The sequence below is a fragment of the Cricetulus griseus genome, chromosome 2, assembly GCF_003668045.3.
Source record: "Cricetulus griseus strain 17A/GY chromosome 2, alternate assembly CriGri-PICRH-1.0, whole genome shotgun sequence".
NCBI classification, from domain to species: Eukaryota; Metazoa; Chordata; class Mammalia; order Rodentia; family Cricetidae; genus Cricetulus; species Cricetulus griseus.
In genome coordinates, this window is record NC_048595.1 from 20,185,820 (window position 1) to 20,203,009 (window position 17,190).

Below are 17,190 nucleotides of genomic sequence, written 5' to 3' on the forward strand. Positions count from 1 at the left end.
TTAAAAGCTTTCTCCTTTGGAAAGCCCCTTCCCTGACCTGACCGCTCAGCAGGTCTTACTGCTTCCTGCCTCACTTCCAGCTCCACAGGGGATTGTCAGCTTGAGAGTAGTGCTGCCTCTCCACAGCAGGCAGGAAGGGTAGGCCAAGGTCTGCATCTTGAGGGTGTGTGGAGGGGGCTGCCCAGCAGATGGCTTTTACACCCAGCAGAGGATGCAGTTTTCAGACACTGTGACCTGTGAACCCTTCTGCCTCTTCCAGGCATGGAGGTATCGGGAAGGTGGGGGCATGTTTGCCTCTCAGCCAGTGCCCCTGATGACCACAGGCATGGGTCTTGCTTGCTGCTAGTGTCAGGGAGGCTAAGCCACCAGGAACTTGGCTTGTCACTCTGAGTGTCACCGAGGAAGAGGGACAGGGAAGTCACACTCAGCAGAGCTTCACCATCAAGTGAGTCATGGGAAAACATGATCCTGAAAATCCTAAGGACCAGACCAAAGTGGACATTGAGGAGTTAAGGAAACGGAGAGTCTGGCTGGCCATTGTCAGGGAGTAAGAAGTAATCTGGTTAGTTTCTCTGTTAGCCAAAGCTGGGAGGAAATACATGAATAGCATTTAGAATTTAGGATGTAAGGAAAGAAACATGAGGGTCACCTTAGGTTACACAAAAGCACACAGGTATGTCATAGGAAATGAGGAACAGGAGTCGGGGATAGGGGGCACTCAGGACCTGGGATGGATAGAAGATACCTAGCAGGGGCTACTCCAGTCACGCAAGGAAGTCACGTGCTCTAGTCCTGAAGGGTTGTGGACTTACTATGGAGTGTTTCAAAGATTGATATTGCTGTGTGTGGTGACACAGGCCTGAAATGCCAGCATTTGGGAGGTGAAGGCAGGCAGGTCTGAGTTCAAGGCCAGCCCGGCCTAGATAGCAAGCTCCAGGACAGCTGGGGCTGCATAGAGACACTCTACCTCAATAAAATAATTAAATATTAGCATCTTGGAACCACCACAGAATCCTGAGGCCCAATGCCCCGGGAGACAGGACCAATGAATGGACTTAGGGTACTGCCCTGGGACCTGAGATGGAATGAGGGAATCTAGAGGAAGAGGATGGAGGCCAAGCTTATAGGGGGGCTCCTCAGGGAGAAGAAACCAGGCTTTGGGAGCCATAGGATTTAGGATAGAAACAGGGGGATGGTGAGCAATGGATTGGAAGTTAAGAACACTTACTGTTCTTGCAGAGAACCTGGGTTTGAGTCCCAGCATCCACACAGGCAGGTTATAACTGTCTGTAACTCTGGCTCCAGGGGATCCCTTGCCCTTTTCTGGTCTTCAAGGGCACCAAGCACACATGCTATGCACATACATGCAGCACTCAGAGGTAGGGAACACAGGAACACATCTGGTATTTCAACTCCCCTGGGGATCAATGGCTGGAAACAAAGCCCAGCTGTGTCCCTTTCCAATCCATCCACCCTCACATACTGTTTTACAAGACACAAGGTGGTTTTTTGTTTTTTTTTTTTTTTTTGCTTTTTTTCATTTCTTTTTAATACAAACTTGGATCTTTGGGTGTGTCCTGCCAACAGAAAACAACAACAACAACAGAAGATAAAACCCAAAAAGTGAAAAAGAAAAAAAGGAAAAAAAAAAAAGCTCCCAAGAGGTTCTCCCTCCCCCCCCACCATGCGAATTTGCACACCACGGGACCACAGCAGGTTTACAGAATGCAATATACAATCCACAATTTATAATAAAACAGTATATACAATAAATAGGATATTGTTCATTTTTGTCAAACGACCTGTAGATAAATTTCTCAGTGCACACTTGCAGGGGTTCTAGACACCTTGAAGCCCCGCTCGCAACCTCTTGCACACTCGCTCTCTCTCTCTCTCTATTTTTTTTGTCTTTTTCTAAAACTGTGTTTTGTTTTTAAGTTTTGTACATTTTAAAAAGTATTTACAATTGCTGGTTTTGTGCAGAAAGGGCTCACCTTCGGCTTCTGCGTGGAGGAGATGGGCAGGGAGGGGTGGGAGGTAGGATATGGGGCTGCAGGGGGTGCAAAGGGCAGGTGGGAGGCAGAGGGGCAGGCGCTCCTGCCAGAGGACGATGTGGACGCTGGGAGGGGTCTTGGCATTGGTTTTCTGAAAGCTGTAAAGAAACAAAAGAAGAGGCAGAAGTTAGCAGCAGACAGACACTGAGCTAGCTGGGGGGGGGGGGACGCGCTAAAAAGAGGCTTGGCTCAGTTTCCACAATTCTGGAGAAGCTAACTTTGCTCCTTCTCCAGGCAGCCCCCCATGTAACTTTGAGACTTTGCCTTTTCTTCTCCAAGCTCAGTTTCCTAATTTGGTGGTGCTTTTGTTCAGTCTCATGTAGTCTAGGTTAGCCTCAAACTCGCTGTGTGCCAAGGCTAGCTTGAGCTCCTGATTCTCCTGGCTTAGCCTCCTGAGGACTGCAATTACGGGTGCTAAGTGCCCAAAATCATACCAAGAGTGAAAGATGGGCCAGAGAAGCAGGCAGATCTCTGTCAGTTCAAGGCTGGCCTGGTCTACAGATGTGTTCTAGGACAGCTTGAGCTACAGAGAAAACCTGCCTCCAAACCAAAAACCAAACAAAAAAAAGCAAAAGAAAGGAAGGAAGGAAGGAGGCCGGTGCTGGAAGGGGTATCAGGGTCCCAAAGCAGGGTTTGCTAAGAGTTTAGGCTCTGGAATTAAGAGACAGCCGAGCTTGCATGCCAGTGCCCCCATTTAAAAGTTCCATGACTTTGGGTAGGAGCTGAAGCCTGTTTACTCATTGGAAGTTCTCTATGTGTGTGAGAGACAGGACCTCACCATAGAACTCTTGCTGGCCTTGAACTTAGTGCTTGCCTAAAATCTATTGAAGCCCTGGGTTTCATTCCCATCATGGCATAAACCAGGTGTAGTTGTAGCCTCTTACCCTACTCATGAGGTAGAGACAGAAGATACTGTTTTAAAAACAAAACAAATAAAAGCCAAAGGAGGGGGCAACAGGACCACCATTCTAGGTTTGTTGCTGGACCCAGTGTTTAAGACAGGGAAAGGTTGAACACAAATATGTAATACATTAAATCTAATTATCACTTTTATTAATTTTATGGGCTCTCTAAACCTCAGTCTCCAAATGTTGTAATAATGAGCTTGCTTGGTAATGCTTCTAACCTCCATGGTTGGAAAGAGGGACAGGGCAGAGTCTGGCCACAGCACCACACAGGTGTGAAACACTGCTTCTATTTCTTTTCAATCCACCCTTCTTCCCAGCCCCAGTCATCCATTGTGCTCCTAGGAGAGATGAGGTGATGAGGAAGTCATCCTCAATGAAGGAATGAAGAAATCACCCAGCACAATACCATCTGTGTTTGGTAGAAACAGTGCCTTCCTGAAGCTTGGGAATTCCCGAGTCCCCACAGCCACTAAGGTACCTCCTTTTGCTAGACAGTTTTGGTCGTGTGTGGGGATCATGTATATGGAACTTATCTTCTCTACCTAGACCCCCCTCCCCCAGATCTCCAGCTCTATTGCTGTAAGGGATGAGAGAGCCAAGACACAGCCGCCTTAGGCCATTCCCAGGTCATTAGATTGTCTGCCTCAGAGGTCTGGGACTCTGGCCTCCACCTCCAGAATCAGGGGTAGGGCGGGGGTGCTAAGCTGCCTCCTAGGTCTCCTCTGTGCACCACCTGTCCTCCCCGACAGCGGCAGGAGCCAGGCGGCCACAGAAAGTCCCTTCCCTTGTACTTTCTTAGCTTTCCTCTCCAACAGGGCCACATTGGCATTCCACTCAGCCTCAGCTGCTGTCTGCTGGGCAATCAGCCCCAGGGATGACTTTTGTCCTCTGGTTGGACTTGCCAGGACACCCTGGAGAGCCAGGTGGGTTCCTGCAGGGAAAGGGAAGCACCCACCTTGGTGATTAGGCCACAAGCATGTGGGAGGGTGAGGAGGGTGAGGGGGTGAGGGTGAGGGTGAGGGCTGAGGGCTCGGGACACCAGATCTGTACCACAGTAAGGGGTACTGAGGGGAAGGTAAGCCAGTGTGCCTGTGAGGTGGCAGATGTGTCACAATTGGGGTAGTAAGCAGAAAAGGAGCAGGGTGCTGCAGGGATGAATGTCAGCTCTCTACAGTTAGGGCGACAAGCACGACCAATTGCAGAGATGAAGGGAAAGGACTATGATATGTGGGGTGCCAGGTTTAGCAAGCACTGGAGAAGCCTCAATCCAGAAGCTGGCTTCACTGCAGTTGAAGGACAGTTGCCAAGACGATGATTCTGCTGGGGAACTGCTGGAGAGGGAGGGTGGGCTGCTGCAAACTACTTGGCACGCTGACAGTGATGAACCCCAGTTTTGCCTGCTCCCCTCAAAGGCCCACAGCACAAATTCTGAATAAATCCCCTTCACCCCCACCAGCCCTTAGCCACTGCCAGTGACCCTCTGCAAGCCAGGTCTCCATGGTGATCTCAGCCCAGCAGGCGGTTCCTGCCAGAATCTTCCCATGGTGCCTGCAGCCAGGCAGCAGGAGGCTTTCTCACCCTTGGCTAAGCTGCCCAGAGCACCTTACCGCCCCCCACCCCCCAAGCTTCCGGGCCTTGGCCAGCCAGGGGGCTCAGGCAGAATCTGGAGAGGGTGGTGGGTGGGGGTGTTCTTGGTGAAGGGAGAGTGCTATGCTGAAGAGAACACAGACCTAGCTGGGCTCAACTCTAGAAAACGGAACCAAACACTAAGGTTCCAGGCAGCCCAGTTCAGGAACTAGGAACAAGGCAGAGAATGTTATAGCTCTGGATCCACCCTAAAAGCTTGCTGGAGTGGAGGGAGAGTAAAACATACAGGCAATCTCCATGCAGGTAGACGGTTGTGCCAAGGGAGGGACTGTGGGGCTCGGAAGAGGAGGGGCACTCAGTCCAGTCTGGCGAGGAAGGCTGCTGCTCTAAATTTACCACTGACTACAGAGCTCAGCGTGCAGGGATGGCCCATGCGGGTAGACTGCACAACGGCATCATGACTGATCTAAGGCTGGTCAGCATGTCAGGGTGTCCAGCTCAGCTCTCTCCCACATACCTCTGGGATGCCTCCTTAGAATGCCTCGTTACCATAGCTACCGGCCATTCTCCATTCTGCTCTTCTAGAGCACAGACCTGTGTGTGGCACCTCCGAACCCTGAGTTCCAGTATGCACCCAACCTCAGGACCCCAGCCACTTTTTATAAAGACTCAACCTTTTAGCGCCCCCAAAGGACCCTCGGAGTCACTTTCACTGCACCCCCATCCTCATGCTCTAACAGTTTTAGCAACTGAGGTGCCAGGGGCTTCAGTGGTCTTTGCCTGGGCAGAGATTCAAAGTGCTAGAGATTGTACAGACACCAGGCTGCCCGGAGAGAGCCATTCTCCCTATAAACAGAGCGTACACTCATGGCTCCAGCTAAGCAACCATGTATCACACCCACTTCCTGCTAGGGTGTGTGTTCAGGGTTGACCTCTACTCCCTGGCCTGCCTCCAGCTGAGGATTTCAATGTCACATAAGGGAGAAGACAGAGAGGGAGGCCCTTTTCTCTCTAGGCTTCACTTTTCTTTCTGCAAAGTAAAGGGTTTGAACAGGTGGTGAGAGAGATCTTTAGGTGTCCCAAGCGTGAGGAGTCAAAGGACAAATCAGCTGTGTGAAGACTAAGTTACTTCTCTGACATTTTCAGTTATCAGATCTATGAGGTAGATACCTCAATGTACAAGATATTTCTGTGGGGCTTAAAATACACCCAACAGGCAGAAATACTACTAGGGGGTTCAGCGAAGGGTCACAGGTGGTTCCCAGTTGGGACCAAAGAGGCCAGTGGGGCAGCTCCTCCACTTTTCTGGGAGCCTCCTCTGCTGCTGGACTCTAGAATACTTGCTAGCGGGACCAGACGGGCTTACCTGTAGACACTCACCAATCTGCCCAGACACATATTTGTACACTTCTACACACACACACAGCTCTCCACCCTCCCTGCAGGCAATGTCCTATGTAAGGACAGGTATCATTGATGATGTAGACACGCAACCAAAGTGGATGCCAAAGGCAAAAATGATGGATTTGGGTGCTTCCCAAGAGTTACTCTGTTTTTGTCACTCAATGTTTCTGTGGCTCCTGGGAGGAGTCTTACTGCTTGGAGGCCTCCCCCTGAAAGCCACCTGGTCCTGAGAGTTGATAGGTTCACTGACACACCCTTCTATGGACTGCTTTTATGGTTGCTTCCTGAAGACTTGGGACCCTTCACTCTTCCTCCTGCTCTTTTGTGGAGACAAGATCTCTCTATGTACCCTTGGCTCACCTGGGACTCAGAGTCCACATGCTTCTGCCTCCCGAGTGCTGGAATTAAAGGCCTGCATCAACCACCATACTCCGCTGACTTTCCTCTCTTAGTTCTTCCATCGTATTAGCTTGTTTAACCCCCCCCCCACGATGGCTGGGGGGCGGTGGGGGGGCGGACACGTTAACTGCTAAACCCGATGTCCTGAATTTGAAGCCCAGAATCCACATGGTGAAGGAAGAGAAAGGACTCCTAAAAATTGTCCTCTGACCTCCACACACTTGCTGTACGCACACACACCTGAAATACCCAATGGCGAGACACTGGAGTCGGGGAGATGATGCAAAGATGAGTGGCTAGCGAACTGATGGTGTGCTGGGTACATCCCTGGAAAGGGTTGTCAAGGCTGTGTGAAGAGCTGGAGATTAATTGTGGCTATGAAGGATCATGGAACACTTCTTGGAGGAGGGGACACGAGTCAAAGACTGGCAGTGACAGGTGGGGGACCACAGTGGACAGGAGAGGGCAACCCGGGCCAGGGCAAGCAAAGGGCACATTCTGCAGAGACCTCTCTGATGTTCCCTCCTGAGTCAGCCTGGTGAGGAAGAGGGTGCATGCGTGAGATGGGGATGCCAGGACAGAAGCCTGAATGTCTCCTGCACCATGCCGGCGGTCAGGCTTGTACTCTGTAGACAAGAACGCTGGAGAGGAAGGGTACAATCAAAAGGTGTGAAGCGTGGACTTGCAAGAGCAGATGCGCTTTAATCAATTCATCCAATAAATATTTTAGGGGCTCCAGACACCGTGCATCTAAAAATGCTGAACAACAAGCACTTTGGCGGCCACCACGGGCAGAATGGGCTGGGTGGGGGGTGGGCCAGAGACCCAGGTGGCTGAGTAGGGCTCGAGCTGCTGAAGTCTCTAATTTGTTAGGATCATTTCCAGCTTCAGGGAGGCCCTGCTGCCCTCCTTATGTAGCTCAGAAGGGCTGGCATCGAGAAGCCTCCCTCCTGTTGGAAGAGCTGTGGTACCTCCCCTAGACATGGTACTCAAATAGAGGTCTGAAACAAGCCCATTGGGCCTGTGGGTCAGTGGTGTCTTGGGCATGGGCTACCGGCCAGTGCAGAGCGGGCTGCTAGTTCATGTGGACTGGAGAGACTACATCTACTTCCCCAACCCCCAGCACAGGCACTATGGCACCAAAGATGACAGTGACAAGGCAGACAGAGCTATCCTATAAAGTTACAAGGAAGGTTCCTCGGATGCTTTGTGTTTGAGAAGAAGACTGTAGATTGTGAGGATAGGGTTCTACCTGACCCAGGTGATTTTCAGAGTCCCTTGGAGTAAAGATTACTTCATCCCTGAATCCCTACCTCCCCCTGGGAGGACTTGGTCCAGGGGCTAACATGAAGAACACTGCGATCACCCTGTCCCTCATTCCCCCAGGACTGGGAATGGAATCCAGGGTCTTGTCCACAACAGGCAAGCAAGCATTCTTCACACTCAGTGACATCCCCAGCCCCAGAGAAACTTCAAGGTTTCCGAACGTTCCAGGCCCACAGCAGTATACAAGACCCCGTAGGAGAACAGCAGGGAACGATGCAGGAGGATTATCTTTGGTCAAGCAAGGGTCAGAAACAAGGGTTGGAGATGAGTGACTCACACAGCTTGAACTGGGGACCCAGAATTCAGAATGTGGGAAAGTATTCATTCACCCGTCTACCAGCCACCGACTAGGTGCTTTCCTGAGGGCCAGGGAGGGCCGAGGGTTTTACATGTCAATCCCCTTCATTTGTACAAGAGATAGAGATGATGTGACTCACCAGGTTATGTGAATCACCAGATCATCTAGCTGCTAAGGGACGGAACCACCTCAGGGGCCCATGTGTGACCACAGACATGTACTCCTAGCCACTGCCTGCCAGTTTAGAGGCTCTGCTTTTACCAGGGATGTGGGGTGCAGGGAGGAGGAGCAGCAGAAGACATGCTCATAGAGAGACAGTATTTCCAAGAAGAGGGGGCTATGAACAAGAAGGCCTGGCCTAAATATGGCTACAGGGAAGGCAAGCAGAACTGGAGGATGACCTCAGAAAGGAAGAAAACCTGGAGCTTAGAGGAAGCAGGGCAGGACTGGCTGAGCCCTGACATGAGGCCTCTTGCTCAGAGCCAGAGGCCAGATCAAGTGACCTCTTAAGGATTCAAGACTCAGAGAGACAAAGCCCAGAGCAGCCGGGGCCTGGCCCAGGCCTGGGCATGCCTGCTGACCCTGGCTGGATGGTGGCCTTGGAAACTGCCTCCTGTTCCCATCAGGCCCCAGCTGGTGTAACCTGGGAGGACCTGTGACATTTCTCTTGGCCTGAGTTTTAGAGCCAAGAGCTAGTAGGGAGGGGAAAAGGATTAGAGATTCCCGAATATATATGGGCCCTTCCTATCTTCTGGCCTGTTCCTGGGGTCTGGTGTGGTTGCTCTTGGTTCAAGGGTCCTAACATGGAGCCAGTTTGTCTGGCTCTGCTTTTCATTTAAGAGACCCAAGAAGATGCCTGTACGGGCCCAAGATCCCCTCCTTCGACCCATCCCTAATTGTCCTATCAGCTACAGCACTCAGAAGTCAGAACACACATTCCCTGCTGTCTCCTCTGACCTTGTGTCTCCCAGCTCTCACTGGGATGAAGCCTGCCTTTGCCCTTAGCTCCCAATGCCTACAGTGCTCTCCCTGCCTCCACATCTTGTCTCTTCTTCAAGCTCAAGTGCAGCTTCTTACCACAAATCCACAAAATTCATTTAAAATGCTAGACTTTCTGGATCCAGTGGTACATGCCTGTAATTCCAGCACTCAGAGGGCTGAGGTGGGAGGAACCAAGTTCCAGGTCAGCCCGATCTATAGTGACTTAGTTGCAGGGTACCCAGGGCTACAACAGAGCAAGGCCTTGTCTCACAAAAACAAACCCTGCCCCACCCTCCAAAACAAAACTCAGGCCCCATACCTAATGTGACCTATCATTCTGCAGCCAGGAACCAGGAGCCGGAGATGTGGGTGAAGAGCAGCCCATGGTAAGCTTTGAAAGTCAGGGGTGGCTTCATGTTTTACAAACTACAGGTTCCTGGGCAGATCTCGGTTGTGCCTATTTCCTTACCTCACCAATGAAAGCCAAGATGTCGTGAGGCGTCCCTGGGGCAGTGTCACACAAAGGGACAACACATATGTGCACAGAGGAGTGACTTCCAAATATAGCACCCAGAGCTTGGGGTGCACTCTTTCCTTCTCCCTGCCTCTGGGCACCCGCCATTTCCTACCCGGAGTTTCCAGGTTCTCTGTGTGCTTGTTTTAACTTCCTGGGACAGATGCTGATGTGCAGACAGGAGCCATGTCTGCTTTGTCTCCCCAGTGTCTGTCACAGAGTTAGTGCAGAAGGCGTCAAGACGAGCAGCTGAGCTGAATTACTGCTTCCCCAGTGCCCAGCGTTAAAGCTGCCCACTATTTGTTGGGTGAGTGTCATTGTCTTCTCTGCTTAAGCCTTCTGTGGACAACGTGACTCTCTGTTAATTCTACCTCCTTGCCACTCTCCTCTCTGTATCTTCCAACCTTTTTCACTCTCACCATGATTTTAACTAGTCAACGACACGAGAGGATTGCTCTACTCAGAGGGGCTTGTATGCCATTCTAACTAAGGAAGGGAAACTACCCCAGACCACCTGAGTCCAAGTTACCATCACCACTGGTTGGTCTGGTCTCCTTTCAACACATGCCTGGTTTCACTGTGACTATGTCTTCAGTGGCTCCCTGTATATCTTGGAACCACTCAAATTCCTTGCAGTGTCTTACAGGGTCTGGCTCTGCCTGGCCCTTGCTTAGCTCTACTGCCTTCTCATCTATCAGCTCTTCAGAGCCAAATCCCTCCCCCAACTCCTCAAGACTGTACACACCACTTGCTGTCTCTTCTACCCCAGCTTCCATCCAGCCCCGGCATCTTGCTGGTAGCAGCTGTACAGTCTGGGTATCCTGTTGCAGGCTCTCACAACCTCCTAGCTGGCCTTGCACCATCCTTCCCTGTGGCTCTAACCTCCAAGTGCTCTGCGCCATTCCATGTTTAGTGTCTTTCCCTCTGAAATGGAGGTCCTCTGAGTATAAAGCGCCTGGTCTGTGGTGCTTTCAATGCCCAATACATGGGGAGGGTTGCACAGATGTCTCTGGAACTGCATGTGTCCCTGTGAGGACAGTGCTGCTGACTCCCAGTGCTGGGTGGGGAACAGGCTAGAATGTGGGGCTGGATGGCATCCCAGCTCCTCCTGCCTTCAGGCCTCACTGGGTGGTTCCATTATACACTGCACTGAGCTGTGACCTGCCCAAACACCCAGCCCCCACACATTCATTTTCCATCCCAGAGTCTGGGAGGAACGGTTTTGGGATTATTTCACATTTCTGGATTATCCATGAGACATCTCCCCTCCGGTGAGAAGGATCAAGAGTTTGACATTTTAAACCCTAAGCAGCTTCTCCCTGGCCTGCTTCAGATCTGCAGCCCTGCTGCTTGCAGTGAGATAGATGCATGGGGAATGGAAGACCATTTCAGTGTTAGCCTGGCTTCATTAGGAAGGAAAAACACTGCCCCCCGCCAAAAAAAAAAAAAAAATGAGCCACTGCCTCTGCCATACAGACCTGTGAGAGCCTAAGAGGTTATTGAAGTCAAGTTTCTCAAAAAAGACGGAGAAACAGAGGTCAGAAAAGGACAAAGCTTACACAGGTAGCAAGCTGGTGGCCAACCAAGGAATGGTGTTCCCAGGGGCCTTCTGGTTCTCACGATGGCTCTTTGCCACCCTCAGGCACCAGGGCAGCTGAAGTCTAGCAAAGTGGGGTGGGGGGTCGTAAGTTCCCACTGACTTTACTTCAGGACTCTGAGCCATCCTTGGACTGGAACAGCCTCCCCAGAGCAGGGACGACAGGCTTGTCCATCAGGAAGCAAACACCCAGGAGGCTTTGGGGCAGCAAAAGTGATGAGGGCTTTAGTCAAGCTCTTAGCTACTCCACTGCCAATGGCCACATCTGGCCCATTCTGTGAGAGCCCTCTTGCCCCAAAAGTGGGTCTAGTTGTGACTGCATTCTGAAATAAACTGTTCTTCAGGAAGATAATTACTCTAACTCCACTGTTCTCTTCAGTCACATAGGAAACAGACTTCAACCATGAAGGCACAGTACCTGACAGAGACAATGGCAAAGTACCTCCAATTATTTAATTGAACTCTGGAAAAGCATTTGGCTTGAGGGAAGGGACTGGTTTCCCTTCCTGGACAGACCTATTGGTTGCAGTTTCCTGGGGAAGAGATGGCACTGTTCTTCACATCTCTCTATCTCCCCCACAGGGGCCTGACCAACATCAAGCCCAAGATGTTTTTAAAAAAGCTTTGAGGGATTGGGTGTGGTGGCAGACATCTTTAATCCCAGCACTCAGGGGGCATGGCAGGTGGCTATCTGTGAGTGCAAGGTCAGCAAGTCCCTGTCTCGATTTTTAAAAAAGCCTTTGAGGAAAAGAGAGAGAATCCTAGAGACCATTTTGTAAAGTTCTAGCAAAGCATGCCAAGGCAAACTAGCTACACCAAAGGGGCCTACGGAGCCCTGAGTGGCTGAGGCACACTCTTTTCTTCATCCCAGGGGAGGCGAATGTCCTCCTTCGTAAGAGATAAGTGGTATTTCTCACCCAGGCAAGAACGAGGGGAATGAACACTTGGACTTACACAATTTATGGTTCTACCACTCCAATGATCAGACTTGTGAATATTCTGTTGGGTTCCCCACAAAGCACCACAGGCTCTAGACAATTTCTAATCCCGAGCCTTTCCTTCCTGCTGGCAAGCCCTACCACCCTACCCTCCCTCTCATCAAACAGCTCTCCCCCTCCCTCCCTCCCCCGCAAGTTTCTGCCCTTGTACCCACATCCCCAGACTCACCCAGGAACAAAACCTCGTGGTCCAGTCGGCACTTCAGTTGGTACTACAGGGAGGTGACGGTGAATGTGTCCTCAGGGTGAGGTTCCGCCATGGGCCCCAGGAAGCCACTCTTAGGGCCTCCACCCAGGCCAGGATGCGCCTGTGGTATAAAGCCTGGATACCTGTAGGCAGTGTCCTGCAGGGGCAGCAGCGAGTCCCTCGGCACAGGGGACAGGGTTAAGTCACTAAGGAGTGGGCAGCCATAGCCAGCAGTGGCTGCAGCAGGGCCACGGGGTGGACCTGGCGGCCGGGCCATCTCCAGTGGCTCCTTGTCGGCCTTGGGCGTGGCTGGAGGGCTAGCCAGGTGAGGGGCACTGAGGCATACAGCCTCCGTCCTGCCCAGGAAGTCAGCCAGCAGCCCTGAACCCACCTTGCCTTCATAGGGTGGGCTACGGGCAGCTGAACCTGGTGGGTACCAATAGGCTGTACCCTTGCAACTAGGGGAATCATAGTGAGGCTGGCCCAGCGGCAGGTCCCGGCAGCTCAGGTGGGCCTGGGCTGCAGCTGCATGGCTCAGGCTAGCCCCCTGAAGACCATGCTTGAGGGGCTCACATGCAGTCAGCTTTGTGGGTGGTGGCCGCAGCTCTTCCTTGAAGCCGAGTGTGGGGGAACAGGTGGGTGAATACGCCTTCTGCAGGCCAGCATCGAACACTGTGGGCGGGTGGGCCAGCGGTGGGAAATGCTTGCCATCCAGCTCGGGAGCACCGAGGCTGGGAGAGTCACAGTGGAAGCCTTGGCCAAAAGTGCCATCAGAAGGTGTAGATGGATTCATGGAGTAGGGTCCCATGAAGTCACAGGGGTCGCGCTCTCCCACACCAAAGGCCCTTGACTGGGAGGGCAGTGGTGACATGCTGCTATCTCCGCTGTAGTAGTCTAGGCCAAGGTCTGGACTGTCCTGGAACAGTGGATTAACTGGCTGTGGCTTGGGGATGAACTTGGCCTTAGCAGCTGTACCACCTCGCTCCTTCTTGGCTGAGCAGGCCCCACTACCCCGGCCACCCCGAGGCTGCCGGGGCCCGGTGCTCCGTTTGGACGGGTAGCCAGAGGCAGTGGCCGAGGCAGATGTTGAAAAGCCCAGATGTGAGGCCTCGAACAGGTCCACCTTCTTCCGCCGTCCACGGCCAGGCTTGGAGCTACTCTGAAAGAGGACACTCTGGTTCCAGTTGTAGCCGGGAGCAGACGATGCTTCATTCCAGTCCATCATGAGCTTCTCCAGGCTAGACAAGCTCGACTGGCCCTCACTGCTTGAGGCCTCACTGTTGGCACGCCGAAAACCACCACCACCAACCGGTTGATTGAACTGGGTGCTGTCGGAGGACGACTCAGAAAAGGTCTCAGACACGGCCGTCTGTTGCTTTACCTTCTGTGGCGTGTAGTTCGAGATGTCTAAGATCACGTTGGGCTCACTGACATGGCAGTCAAAATTGGGATTGTAGAGCTGACTAAAGGCCTCCGAGGCCCAGTCCAGGCCTCCATACCCCTGCCGGAAAGGCCACTGAGAAGCCCCCACAAACTGCCGACAGTTCTCAGGTGAGGGCTGAAAGGAAGAGGAAGAGGAGGAGGCGGCAGAGGCTGCAGAAGCTGTGGTGCCCTTAGGTACCATATAGCCACCGGGTGAGACCGTGCTGGCTCGACTGTCACAGCGCAAGGGTGTGGGAGCTGACCCAGAGAAGGGGCCCCCCTCAGAGCTGTTGAAGAAGGATGCCTTGCTGGGTGGCAGGCAGGGGCCCCCAGCAGGGGGTGGGGCATAGCCAGCACTGTGGGCGCTGCTGGGTGAGGCAGGAAGGCTGTTACCGCTGCCATAGGCAAAGCTGCAGTCCTTGCTGTTAGCACAGTCCTGGCCTGAAAAGGGCTTTGCTGGGGCAAAAACGCTTTGTCCTGCCCCATAGCCACCATACTGAGGTGGGTAGGTGTTGGCAGGCGGGTGGGTTGTGGGTGAGCGGGCCACGGCTGAAGGGGGGGGAGCCAGCTTTGGGAAGGTCTCAGCTGCCCGGCAGTCTGAAGTGGCTGGGGTTATCCCGTAGCTTGTTGCCCGTCCTGGTGGGAAGGTCTGACGGGAGGGCAGGACAGGCTGGAAGGAGGGGTCTGCCCCAGCTCCACCGCTGCCCACTGCCACTGGGCTAGCTTTGGCTCCCCTGTTTGGAAAGGTGGTAAGCCCCCGCTGAGCAGGCAGCCCACTGGAGGGAGGCCCTGCATAGGTGCCTGATGCCTTCCGGGACTCTGGGCGAGAGGCTGAGAGGGCAAAGTCCAAGAGGTCAGAGGAGTCATCCGAGTCGAGCAGGGAGCGAAAATAGCCAGTGAAGAGGTTTTGGCGCTCCTGGCTGAGCTCCGTCTGGCCTGAGGGTGCACCAGCATAGTAGCTGCCACGGCCTGAAGCCCCACTCTCCAGTCCAGTGGAAGCAAAAGCCCGGGCCTCGGTCCCTTGGAACCCACAGTTTCGGCCAGCTTGCCCTCCTGGATGCCCATGGTGAGGGGCCCAGCCACCACCCTTGTCCCCAGCCCACTCAGCACCTGCCTCCCCAAAGCCTGGGCCACTGGGCACCTGCTCTGGGAACAGAGTCCCGTTCTTTCGGGACCGCCTCTTGCGCTTGGGTTTCCCAGTCACAGCATCTATCTCCCCTCGGCCCCTTTTACGTGGGTGCCCCAACTCTGTGAGACCTGGACCCACAACCCCAGTAGCTGCCACTGGTACCACCTTCTTTTTCTTGCCAATGCCCTCAAAGAAGTCACTAAAGGAACAGCGGGCTGCCTTGGCCGCATGACCTCCACCCCTGCCTCCAAAGCCTCCTGTTTTGCCTCCTCGCCTCCGGAAGCCCTGTACACGATGAAGGAATTGGGAGATGCTCTGGGTGTCTGGAGCCTGGTGCACTGACTCAGGCTCACTGGGAGTCCAGCAGCGGGGTGGTGAGCACCTCCCAGCACACTGGCTCTGGCGGTTCAAAAAGGCCAGCTTGGCAAGGACGTCAGAGTACTCAGCCTTACTGTCATTGGCATCTGCTGCATACGATGGCTGAGGAGATGCCAGCTTTTGTTTTCGTCGCCTCCGTTTCTTCACCTCTGGCATGGCCAAGGTGGCCGCCGCGACAGTAGCAGCCTCAGCAGCTACCACTGCTGGCTCTTTCGGCTTGCCGGGACCCAGCAGCAGGTTCTTAGGAGGGCGGCCACGCTTACGCTTGAGGATAATGGGCATCTCACCTGGCGGGAAGACCACCACCACATTCCGGCCATTGTTCTTCATTTTCAGCAATGGGGTGGGCTCTGTCGACACCCGCAAGCCCAGCTCCTTGCCTTCCACACTCAGACTGCTGCTCAAGGATGAAACTTTGTATGTGGTCTTATTCCTGCGCCCCAGGGACACAGGGATCTTGGCCATCTTCACCACCATGCGCCGTACACCCCTGCACTTGCCTTTGCGGGTGGGGACCACTGGGGTCTGAGAGGACTCTGCCTCCAGCTCAGAAACTGGGCCTGGGCCTGACAGAGCAGGAGGTGGTGGAGGTGGTGGCAGTGGCGGGGGCTCAGTCAGGGCAGCTGCTAGCCCTGTAGGCATGGGCAGGGGAAGTAGGCGGCCTTCAGGTCCTGAATCTGCCTTCCGCCCTCTTCCAGCTTTCCGCCGTCGACACAGGATCTTTGGCCTATCAGTTCGCCTCAAGGCGTACTTGGGGTGGCCCTCAGGCCCAGGGGGACCATGAGGTGAGCACAAGTCTAGGCGTAAGGGCTCAGCCAATTGGCAGTGCCCCAGGGACTGCTGGGGCTCTAGACGTCGACCAGGGACATCCAGCAACTTGGGCAGGGGATCGAGGGCCTGGGGGTCAAGGAGCTGGGACTCCAAGGAGTCAGGTAGGGTATCTAGGGCCTGCAGAGTCAGGCTTGGCAGCCCCAGAGGATCAGCAAGAGGCTGCAGGGGTGGTAGCTCCAAACCTTCACCTAAAGGCTCTAGCGCCTGCGAGTCTAGAAAGCGGGGCTGGGGGTCTAGGAGCTGTGGCTCCGGCTGCGGAGATGGTGGCTCAAGGGCCTGAGCCTCCAGGAGCTGGGCCTCAGGACACGTAAGGGAGGCCAGTTCATTGAGGATATCGGCATCTGCTAGCTCGGAATAGTCAGGCCCATCTGGCTCGGGCTCTGGGGGCAGACCAGTGGCTGTAGCTGTGGCTCCAGGTCCATGGCCTTGGCCAGGCTGGGGACTATCCCTGGGCTCAGGCTCAGGTTCATAGAGGGGGTGGCTGGGCCGCTCTGACTTGGCGTGAGGTGTGACGCGCTCCTCAGGGCTTCGGATACTGTTGGCCAGGCTAGGTGAGGAGAAGAAGCTGTACTGCAGGTCACCGGGTGGTGGGGCAGGTGGGCGGCTCAGTCTCAGCCCACCACAGTCCAGATGCACACCACTGTGCTGCAGGTCCTGGGACAGCCTTGTCAGGTCCTTCATGATGTCAATCAGCTGCACCACTGGACGCAGGTTCACACGGCCGTTGTCCCAGTGGTGGAGGGAGTTGCTGTCTGGGGCCGGTGTGGGACAGTGGGCCTGGGAGACAGGCCGGGCTGCCCGAGGGGGTAGCAGGTCGTCTCCTTTGGCAAGGACTGGTGGACGCCGGGTACTAGGGTCCCGGCGTGGGGGTGGGCGTGGGTTCTCAGAGAAGGTGTGGGTAGAAAAGGCCTTGTCAGGTGGGCTGGCAGGAGGTCGGGTAGGAAGCAAGGGCCGGGGGGTTGGGGGACCACCGGGGTAGTACTTGGGCTCTCGGAGGTAGTCAGGAGAGCTGCACACTGCACTGGAAGTCACCACAAGGCCCTGGGGCTTCACACGCATCCTGACCTTGTCCTCCGAGGGCCACCGGGCGGGGCCAGGGCTGACATGAGGGTGCGAGAAGCCAGGACCAGAACCTGCCAGAAAAGGAGAGGTGGGAGGTTCTTCACTGAGCATCTTT

General features: G+C 54.1%; 1 protein-coding gene across 10 annotated transcripts in view; it reads right to left on the bottom strand.

Annotated features, from left to right (window-relative positions):
* Positions 1 to 1,512: 1,512 nt before the first annotated feature.
* Positions 1,513 to 17,190, bottom strand: part of Ahdc1 (AT-hook DNA binding motif containing 1) — a 66,364-nt gene continuing 50,686 nt past the window's right edge. For all 10 annotated transcript variants that reach the window (XM_027399547.2, XM_027399549.2, XM_027399544.2 and 7 more), the window contains 2 exons: positions 12,236 to 17,146; positions 1,513 to 2,152 (listed from right to left, as the gene is read on the bottom strand). In XM_027399547.2, coding sequence (XP_027255348.1) covers positions 12,279 to 17,072 — 4,794 coding nt within the window. In that variant the 5' untranslated portion in view covers positions 17,073 to 17,146 and the 3' untranslated portion in view covers positions 1,513 to 2,152; positions 12,236 to 12,278. The remainder of the gene's footprint in view (positions 2,153 to 12,235; positions 17,147 to 17,190) is intronic.